The sequence below is a fragment of the Myotis davidii genome, unplaced genomic scaffold (genome assembly GCF_000327345.1).
Source record: "Myotis davidii unplaced genomic scaffold, ASM32734v1 scaffold494, whole genome shotgun sequence".
In the NCBI taxonomy this organism is placed as follows: Eukaryota; Metazoa; Chordata; class Mammalia; order Chiroptera; family Vespertilionidae; genus Myotis; species Myotis davidii.
In genome coordinates, this window is record NW_006285480.1 from 1,010,499 (window position 1) to 1,021,734 (window position 11,236).

The following is an 11,236-nucleotide window of genomic DNA, read 5'->3' on the forward strand; positions in this document are numbered from 1 at the left end:
GGTGCTCCCAGCTCTGAGGCTTCGGCTGGCTGAAAGCAGGTATCTGGGGTTTGTTTGGCTTCTATAATTGAAACTTTGTTGCTTTTGGAGCTGTTGCTTTCAGAGCTTAGAGCAGGCCACGGCAGGCTGGGAACCTTGGCTTCCTCCATCACTGGAGCAAGCAAACCTCCTGCTCACTTCAGCTGTGTGACTGCCGGCCACCATCTTTGTTGGCAGTTAATTTGCATATCTCGCTGATTAGCCAATGGGAAGCATAGCAGAGGCATGGTTAATTACCCTTTTTGTCTTTTATTAGATAGGATAGATGAGATGATGGAGCTATCTACCATTCATGTTCTTAAGGGTTAAGGTATTCAGATATTGAACTCATTAAAGACTGTATTACTAATAGTACTGATAACTATTAGGTAGGTAATACAGGCACATGGTAGCTAAGACATATGAGCATCTAGATTATTGCAGGAAAACAGACATTTAAACAAGTAGTTGCAGTAAGTTGGAGGAGTTTATGAGAAGGTAAGTTCAGTGATAGTAAATGTTGAGGTAACACAATTCTTGATAATTAGGGAAAATTGATTTAACTTTTAGAATGGTTGGTTTAAAATTATACTGTCACAGTTTTTTGAATCAAATTTAACTTTTTATAAATCTGTGTTCTTGAAATTTTGTTTATTACTCAAATGTGATAAATGTTTAACAGTTCCAAGATATTAAGTAAAAATGTTGTCCTGATAATTCTGGTAATATCATAAATGTCAGACTTCTCTCCCTGATGCTTTGCATTTTGTACTGGGCTGCCAAAATGGTAATAGAATACTCTCTTAGCAATAGAATCAGGGTATTCAAAGTAAAATCTATCTTCCAGACGTTTTACAAAAAAGTTTGGTTAAGCTTTGAGTATAATTAAAGAGTGTATCACTTGATACTTATTAGAAACAGGAAATTGAGAGGTTCAACTACTTTTCATATTGTATAGTGGGGTGCAGTTTGGTCAACTGTAAATAAGAGGCTAAACTAAGTTTTCAAGTATAAAATTTTAAGTGCACCTCTGTAAGAGCTGAAATAGATTAAACAAGTGCCAACTTTTATGTTTGTCAAAACATCTTTCATTTCTAAACAATAATACTAAAATTTTAAAGGAATTCATTTTATAATGCTTTATAATATTTTTCCCTTTGTGTTTCTTGAGTAATGATAATGGAAAGTTAGATTCCAAATTATTTTTTATTTATTAATATAATTTTACTTGTTTTCCATTATGGAAAATTATTTAAGCTAACTAGCTATAAGAAATGTCTCTAATTGTGAGAAATCCCATTGTTTCTTAGAACTTTGAATTTTGAGGGTGAAGTTGGCAATTTGGAAAATAATAAAGGAACAATGTGTTCCTGGAGTACCACACAGGTCCATCAGTGCCCGCTTCCGTACTCTGGATGCTTAGTGCATACCAGCTATCAGGATGTAGCTGCCAGATTACCGCTTTCCTTTAATCATAATTTATGTTTTTAACAGGAATATAAACTACAACCAATGCTTGAAGTATTGAAGCAATATGTTTAAGAAATTAAAGGTTTTAGTTAGCTAATGTTTGTTGGGGGCAAAAAAAAAAACAACCCCAAAAAACAAAACAAAACCCCCCCCACAAAGGTGTAGTTTCTATGTGGGTTCTATTTGTTGACGATTTTATTTTCTGTTTGACTTCATGTTAGAAACACTGGACCATAGTAGTAGATGAATTATGTACACATATTTGTCATCTATAGAACTATTAACTTTTTTTGTTTAGAATGTTCAATGATCAGTTTCTATTTGCAATGATAAAAATAGTTAAATATCTCAGATGTTTGCTACCAGTTGAACTTATATTCATTTGCTTTTTTTGCAGATTTATGAAAAACTACACTATTATGAGAGGCAGAATCCTGTGCCCATCCTCCACAGCGCAGCAGCCTTGGCGGATGATGTAAGTGTGTCCTTCTGAGATCACTGGGACAGGTCTGCCACCAGCCTGGCTGCAGCAGAACTTACCCTAGTGCAGACAGATGCACGCGATACTATGAGTGAAAACCAGAGAAGTTGCAAATGTTTCCAAAAGTCCTGTCATCACAGAGCTTATGCTGATATTAGCTTATTTTCAATCTCCTGTTTTAAAACTTTTGCATGTAGATACCTCTTGTTTTGCCTTGGTAACTACGTAATATAAATTTTAGGCTGTAATTCTCTGGGGGAGAGAGAAGCTGTCAGCTCTTAGTGTACGCAGAAAGTCACAGACAAGAGGAATGCTTTGGAGAAATAAAGACAAATGAGATAGCTCTTTTGCTGACAGTACTAAAAAATGACAGATACTAGTATAGGAATGAGGCATAAGAAATACATAAAAAGACAGGATTGTTTTTAAAATGGATTATAAAGCATAGTAATGATTTATGGGTATTAGACCTTTCCAAATTACCTTCATAACCAAAAGATAAATTTTAGAAGCAGCTGGCATTGATGGAGTAGTTAATTTCCTGTAGCTATAATTTTATTTTCAATCTGGGGTAAGGAACTAACTTGCTGTTTCTTACTGTTAACTTTCAGACTTGGATGAATTGAGAGCACACCTGGGTAAACTGTAAGGGACACTAAGCTAGATGAGAAATATGTTTAGTGTGAAGGCTGGTTTTGGTGATCTCCTGCAGCTAATTTTTTGCTTTTTCAGTTTTTACTTTGTTATGTTAAAACCAATTATAATTCAGTTTAGTAAAATATCAGGGCCATAACTATAATTTAAAACATGGCCATCTTCAGATGTTGATTTTCTTTTATGTATTTTATATTTCTAATTTAGAAAATGAAGCATGTAATCTCTAAGTGGTGGGCTATTCATTATTTCCCATTTTTCTTTCCATTTTGAATCTACAGAAATTACAAATTAGAAGGATATTTCAGTATACATGTTTTATAAGGAAGTTTGCCTCTGCATTATAGAACCAAAACATTTAAAAGGAAGATGAATATAAGTGTAGATAGAGTTTTACAGAAAGCTGTAGTTGCCACTTGAGAAAGTAAAATTTAAAAAAATTTACTGTTGAAGGTTTGGAGAAATATTTGTTTGTAAATCAATGTAATTGAGGCCCAATTATATTATGATAACTTTCTTTTAAAAAAATTAGAGACTAATATATAAATATGGAATAATAGTAATTCAACAGAGCAATGTATTGAAATGTTAAAAAATATTGTTATATATTAAGTGACCAAATTGTGCAAAGAGCCCTTTGCAACTTTTAGTTATCTAATTCTGTAAAAGTGTTACCTCGAAAAGTAAAAACCACTTTTTGAAATGTAATAAATGAATATACCAATTTTATTGGATTTTATTTTGTGTGTGTAATTTATATTTCATCCTTCTTTTAGAGAAAAGTTCTTTTCCAGAGATAAAAACAGGACAAATTTTATGCATTGTTTAAGAAAGATTTTTAAATTAAAATATATGTACATAGTTTTAATTTTGTACTGCATATTTCATAATTTTGATCTTTTTTCTATTTGAATCTTGCTTTTCTTCTTATGAAAATTATATGATCCTTCCTATAGTCTAATATTGAATAGAAATGTTGTTAGGAAGATCTTAGTTAAGAATATGAGGCAGGTTCAAAGCTCTAGTCCTTGCTTTAACTAGAACCAGCAATTGGGAATTGTTGATCATTGTAATAGAGTATAGTAGTTGTCAACCTATTATAAGTCATTTTATGATTAACCTGGTTTATATTTAACAGACTCCATAGTCTGTGTAGGTAAACATAATAAAAGTTTTGGACCTTTGCCTTATTAGAGACATTCTAGTTCTTTTTACCCAGCTCTAAACAGCAAGCTACTATGGTTTTTTGGAAACCCTGTGGGTTTCACCACCTCATTCAGAGGTCCCCCCACCCCCTTCTTTCTATTTTCTTTCTTTCTTTTTTTTCTTTTTAATAGTGTCAAAGTTTAATCCAGTACTTTTTACAAGTAGTCCTTTGTCTGCATGCAAAAGGCCATTTTGGTAGATGAAGTGCTGTGGTTTGCCCTCATTGCAATAAATCAAAAGGTGATCTGGCTGATGTGATTCCTTGGGCTGTGCTTAGCCAAAGGCCTGGGCTGGGATCTGGGCTAGTAAGGGTCTAAGAAGAAAAGCAATGATTGATATACTGTTTTATTTCATGCTGTCTTTCCTTAATCACTGGACAGTCCACAAGATAGATCTGTAGTGGGCACACATGGAACTACATGATGCTCTTATTAAATGTTCTTTATGTCAATGTGATCTCTCTTGCAGCTGGCTGAAGAGCTGCAGAACAAGCCATTAAATAGTGAGATCAGAGAGCTGTTGAAACTACTGTCAAAACCCAATGTGAAGGTGAGGACATGCAATGAATATCTTCCGAAAGGTCCACTTCAGATGAATTTTGCTTTGAGCTTCAATTTCCAAGTAAATTTATTTTCAATAAGTGCATAGTATTCTAATAGCCTAAATTACATTAAGGAAAAAGAGGTGAGCTTTTAATGATAATCTTGTGGCAAATTATAAAATACTTTAATTGGGAAACTCTGAAGGTGGCTTCAAGGTTATTTTCCTTTTGAATGAAGTTATGTGTTCAGAATACAGAACCTATTAGTGATTTGGTTTATGTTCATTTTACTAGTTAATGATATTGCAATATATTTTACAATTATATCTTTTCCTGTAGGATCAGTTTAACATTCCTCTTCTTCCTCCTCCTCCCCCTCCCTTTGTCCTCCTATATTACCAATGCATGTTTTAATATATCCTACTATTTTACAAAGTAGAGCAGCTTTCAGTGTAAATATGACTGTATTATTGATAATATTTTAATTCTTCTTGCCATTTTTCTCCCATGCTTATCACTTATTTTTCCTCTATGATTAGTTAACATAAGGCAGTGATGGCGAACCTATGACACGCGTGTCAGAGGTGACACGCAAACTCATTTTTTTGGTTGATTTTTCTTTGTTAAATGGCATTTAAATATGTAAAATAAATATCAAAAATAGAAGTCTTTGTTTTACTATGGTTGCAAATATCAAAAAATTTCTATATGTGACATGGCACCAGAGTTAAGTTAGGGTTTTTCAAAATGCTGACACGCCAAGCTCAAAAGGCTCGCCATCACTGACATAAAGCATTTTGAAAATTTCCTGTTAATTCTAAGATCCTAAATGCATTAAATCCCAAAAGCTATATACTCACTGGATTTGACTCTACTGCATTTGTATATAAAATATTGTTCATGGGTCAAAATTACATATGGATTGCATAATATATGTAATATAAATGATTAGTTATCTTATGGTGATTTCTGATAAGCATATATAGACTGTTGGATGAAAATGTCTTGATACAAAAACTAGTTTCTACCTTCCTTGAAAAGTCTCCATTGGAATTGTGCTATATGTCTTAATTTGATATTCAAAAAAAGAAAGGGCCCTGACTGGTTTGGCTCAGTGGATGGGGCATCGGCCTGCGAACTGAAAGGTCCCAAGTTCAATTTCGGTCAAGGGCATGTACCGTGGTTGCGGGCACATCCCCAGGGGGGGGAGGGGGGTGCAGGAGGCAGCTGATGGATGTTTCTCTCTCATTGATGTATCTGACTCTCTGCCCCTCTCCCTTCCTCTCTGTAAAAAATCAATAAAATATATTTAAAAAATTTTAAAAAAAGAAAGGTAGGGGAGTGTCAAGATGGTGATGTAGCTAAACACTATACTCATCTCCTCCCTCAAAATAACAACTAAAATACAGAACAACCATCATTCAGAACCGACTGAAATCTGGTTGAATGAACGTCCTAAACTAGAGAATTAAAGAAGCCACATTGAGATTGGTAGGAGGGGCAGGGGCATGGAATGGTCTGACACTCATGTGTAGTGTAGCGTTTTTTAATTGGGCAGGATATCTCAGCTACAGAGGCCTCCTGTGAGGAGTAAGTGGTCCCAGCCCCACTCCAGACCCCTCAGCCTAGGGTTTCATTGCTGGAAAGAGAAGTCCCAGTAATTGGACTGTAAAAACCAACAGGGACTGTGGCTGGGTGACATGGAGGCTAATGGAAGCCCAGGCAGTTCCTCTTAAAGTGTCCACACAGACTTACTAGGAGGTACTCACACTGAGTCCAGTACTGGGGCAGCAGCTTGAAAGGACCCAGCAACATATGGGGAGGAACTAAATTGTCTGGCATCCGAGCAAGAGCTGGGGGACAGCTTTCTCGCAGACAAAAGTACTGGTAGAGGTCATTGTTCTTTTTCTGGGATCTCCCTGCCACAGAGCCAGCAGGCAGATGCTGCCATATCTGACTCTCAGTCATCCTGGCTCACACTGTTTGCCCCACCCTGGTGATTCCCTGAGACCCCCACCTTACCAACTATTCCAGTACCAGTCTGTTTTCATTACACTGGCTTTGTAGTATAACTTGATATCTGGTATTCTGATCTCTTCAACTTTGTTCTTTCTCAAGATTGTTGTGTCTATTCAGGGTCTTTTTAGGTTCCATATAAATTTTTGGAGTATTTGTTCTAGATCTGTGAAATATGCCATTGGTATTTTAACAGGGATTGCATTCAATCTATAGATTGCTTTGGGTAGTTTAAACATTTTAATGATGTTAATTCTTCCAATCTATGAATATGGTATATGCTTCCACTTGTTTGTACCTTCCTCTATTTCTTTTTTCAAAGTCCTACAGTTTCTGAGTACAGATATTTTACCTCCTTGGTTAAGTTTATTCCTAGGTGTCTTAATTATTTTGTTGAAATGGTAAATGGGATTGTTTTTAGTTTCTCTTTCTAAGGGTTAATTATTGTTGTATAAAAATGCCATCTATTTCTGGATGTTAATTTTGTGTCCTGCTACTTTGCTGAATTCATTTATTAAATCTAGTAGTCTTTACTTGAGTCTTTAGGGTTTTCTATGTACAATATCATGTTGTTTGCAAATAATGACAGTTTTACTTCTCCTTTCCAATTTGGATACCTTTTTTTTTTGTCCTGGTTTGATCACTGTGGCTAGGGCTTCCAGTACTACGTTGAATAAGTGTGGTGAAAGCAGACATCCCTGTCTTATTCCTGATATCAAAGGAAATGCTTTCAGTTTTTTTCCCATTAAGTATGATGTTGGCCCTCGGTTTGTCATTTAAGGCCTTTATTATGTTGAGGTATGATCCCTCTATTCCCACTTTGCTGAGAGTTTTTATCATAAATGGGTGCTGGATTTTGTTGAACACTTTTCCTGTGTCTATTAATATGATTGTGTGATTTTTTTTAAATATGTTTTTATTGGTTTTCAGAGAGAGGGGAGAGGAGTGGGAGAGAGAGATAGAAACATCCATGAGAGAAAAACAGTGATCTGCTGCCTCTTGCATGTCCCCCACTGGAGATCAAGCCTGCAACTTGGGCATGTACCCTGATCAGGAATCGAAATAGCGACCTCTTGGGTGCATTGGTGGACACAACCACTGAGTCACATCAGCCGGGCAAGATTGTCTGATTTTTGTCCTTCATTTTGTTTATATGATGTATTTATCATGTTTATTGATTGCAAATATGGAACCATCCTTGCTTCCCCAGAATAAATCCTACTTGGTCATGGTGTATGATCTTTTTAATGTGTTGCTGGATCTAGTTTGCTAATATTTTGTTGAGGATTTTAGCATTTATGTTCATCAGGGATATTTGCTTGTAATGTTCTTTCTTGTTGTGTCTTTATATGGTTTTGGAATTAAGATAATGCTAACCTCATAAAAAGAGTTTGCAGTTCTTTTCTCCTCTTGAATTTTTAGAATAATTTGAGGAGGATTGGTGTTAATTCTTTGAATGTTTGGTAAAAATTTACCTGTGAAACCATCAGTCCAGGGCATTTTTGTTTCTGGGAAGTTTTTTATTACTGCTTCAATTTCACTAGTTGTAATTGACCTATCAAGTTTTTGATTCTGCCTGACTGCATTTGGAAGATGGTATATTTTCTAGGAATTTGTCCATTTTGCCCAGGTTGTTCAGTTTGTTCACATTTAGATGTTCAAAGTATTTTCTTATAATCCCTTATATTTCTGTGATGTCAGTTGTTACTTCGCTTCTTTCATTTTTGGTTTTATTTATTTGGGTCTTCTCTCATTGTTTCTTGATAAGTTGGGAAAAGATTCATCAATCTTGCTTATCTTTTCCAATAACCAGCTCTTGGTTTCATTGATGTTTTGTATTGTGTTTTTTTTTTTTAATTTCTGTGTCATTTATTTATGTTCCGATGTTTGTTGTTCCCTTCCTTCTACTATCTCTAGGCTTTTCTTGTTCTCTATAATTCTTTTAATTTAAGGTTAGACTGTTCATTTGAGACTTATCTTGTTACTTGGGGTAGGCCTGTAATGCTATGAATTTCCCTTGTAGAACTGCTTTTGCTGTATTCTATGGATTTTGGGTTCTTCTATGTTCATTTTAATTATGTGTTTCCAGGACATTTTTATTTGTTCCTTGATGTCATTGGTAACCCATTCATTTTACAATAACATGCTAGTTAGCCTCCATGTGTTGGAATTTTTATTTTGTTTTAGTTGATTTATAGTATCATGCTATTAAGATCCGAGATGATGCTTATATGACATGGTGTTATTATTTAGGAAGTCAGGGGAAATTTGGTAGAGTTTTTAAAGGCAATAAATAAAATAAGATTTGTTGTGATTTTTTAGCTTTCCAAAACATTCACTTGCAAGAAATTACTCATTGCTTGAGCATACAGAAAGGATGAAATTTCATTAAAGCCTGCTAACGGGAAAAGTTAAGCTTCTTTCTGGAGGAATAAATCAGTTTTACTCACATTATTAGACACTTAGTTCTGTGGACCTGATAGATACATAGAACATAGAGTTGACTTCAGGGGGTCAAAAGCATTGAGAGCTTGTGGGCCTCATGAGTGTTCAATTTCCCACAGATTCATCTGAGGGACAGTTTAACCCATCTGTTGTGATTGGTGGTTGTGGCATATGGAAACACATTTCTTATTTAAGAATTGCCTTTTGAAAGGAAAATTTGTATATAGAAGAAAATGAAATACAAGGTTACTTTTAGCTGTCCAAAATAGAAATGTGGCTAACCAAAAATAGTTGTAAAACAAATCTACTAAAAATTAGAACTTGATATCTATAAATCTTAAAGGTATATTTTGGAAAAGAGACATGGAAATCAATGCAGAAAGCTAAGGAGGAAAAATACATAGCTGTTGTTCTTAATATTGCCTATCAATATGATAATCACTTTATCTTAAAATATGTTCATTAGTTATCTTTATTATTTTATATATATATAATAGTTGCTATAGATACCAAGATGGTGGATATTTCTGATATTCATTCCTTTGTAGGGACCCATAGTCCCATCTGATGTCATTCTTCCTATCTGAAAGACTTATTACATTTTTGTTTGGAACACAAATCTGTTGGTATTAATTTCTTGAGATTTTGTATGTCTAAAAAGTCTTCAATATCCCTTCATTTCTAAAAGGTGTTTTACTAGGTATAGAATTTTAGGTTGATAGTATTTTTCTTTGAGTATTTTAAAGATGCTACTCCTACATTGTTACTGATGAGGGTTGTCATTTTTTTTATTTTATTTTGTATATAATGCACTTTTTTAAAAAAACATATTTTATTGATTTTTTTACAGAGAGGAAGGGAGAGGGATAGAGAGTTTGAAACATCGGATGAGAGAGAAACATCGATCAGCTGCCTCCTGCACACTCCCCTCTGGGGATGTGCCCGCAACCAAGGTACATGCCGTTGACTGGAATCGAACCTGGGACCCCTCAGTCGGCAGGCCGACACTCTCCAGCCGTGGGCAAACTACGGCCTGCGGGCCAGATTCGGCCCGTTTGAAATGAATAAAACTAAAAAAAAAAAAAAAAAAAGACCGTACCCTTTTATGTAATGATGTTTACTTTGAATTTATATTAGTTCACACAAACACTCCATCCATGCTTTTGTTCCGGCTCTCCGGTCCAGTTTAAGAACCCATTGTGGCCCTCGAGTCAAAAAGTTTGCCCACCCCTGTATCCACTGGGCCAAACCAGCTAGGGCTATAATGCACTTTTTTTGTATGACAGTAAGATTTTCTCTTTATCACTGGTTTTAAGCAATATGGTGTTACTTTTATGTTTCTTTTGGTAGATACATTGAGCTTCTTGAACATGTGGCTTTTTTTTTTTCATCAAGTTTGGAATATTTTCTGCCATATTTCCTCAAATATTTTTAGTACCCTTCCTTTCTTTGTTTATATGTGTATATGTTAGGCCATTGAAATTGTCCTTCAGATCAGTAATGTTCTTTTTACTATATTTTATCTTTGTGTTTTATTTCGGATAGTTATTTTTGGGGTCTGACAACACTAAAATTTTTTTATATAAATTAATGTCATTGCTTTTTTACTTTATGCCATTTTGGTTAATGAAAGTTTTCATAGGAATGCCCTACTTTCAGAGAGTGGGGCTATAATACACAGTTTATCAACCTTAGAACTATTAACATTTGGAGGCTGGATAATTATTTGTATGTTATTAAATGTTTAAAATTATACCTGGCCCTTGTGCGCCAGATGTCAGTAGCATCCCCAAAATTGTGACAAATTGAAAATATCTCCAGATATTGCCAAATAGCTCCAGGATAGTAAAATTGCCTTCAGTTAAGAACCACAGCTCTAATCCTTTCTGGTAGTTTTCTTGTATGCAAATTGTGGCTAAGGACTCGGTTAAGGACTCAGGGGAACTTCCTACAGATCTTCAGAGCTCTGTCTCCGTACAGTTCTCTTCTCTCCCATACACTTCCCCGAGGACTTTAGCCTTTAGCCTTTATGGTTTCCCAGCTCTGTTTTCTCAACTGAGGGAGACCATTGGGTTCTGCTTGGGTTTCTTCTCCCCTCACCCCCAACACAGCCAGGAACCTCTCTAGGCAGTACACTGGGGCAGTCATAGCTTTCACATTTATTTCCTTTCTTCTCAGTGACATGTAGGCAAATTAGCTATCATTTCATGCTGAAGTTGCTAGAGGACCAGACCATTATAAATAGGGAAGCAGGTTGTTTACCACGACAGTAGAAGTGATCTTTTTTCTGAAGAAATGAGTAAACAACACAATTTAACAGCCTTTGAACGTGGGATACATATATATACTGAGTGGCCAGATTATTATGGCAACCCCATCAGTACTTCGTTGGGCCAGCTTTTGCC

At 35.3% G+C, this 11,236-nt stretch overlaps 1 protein-coding gene across 4 annotated transcripts in view; it reads left to right on the forward strand.

Moving 5' to 3' along the window:
• The window catches only part of MPP7 (membrane protein, palmitoylated 7), a 240,166-nt gene that overhangs the window by 121,959 nt on the left and 106,971 nt on the right, over positions 1-11,236 (forward strand). For all 4 annotated transcript variants that reach the window (XR_001512606.1, XM_006756156.2, XM_006756157.2 and 1 more), the window contains exons 3-4: positions 1,886-1,963; positions 4,298-4,378. Coding sequence is in view for 3 of the 4 variants with exons in the window: in XM_006756156.2 (XP_006756219.1) it covers positions 1,886-1,963; positions 4,298-4,378 (159 nt within the window). In the remaining variant the exon portion in view is untranslated. The remainder of the gene's footprint in view (positions 1-1,885; positions 1,964-4,297; positions 4,379-11,236) is intronic.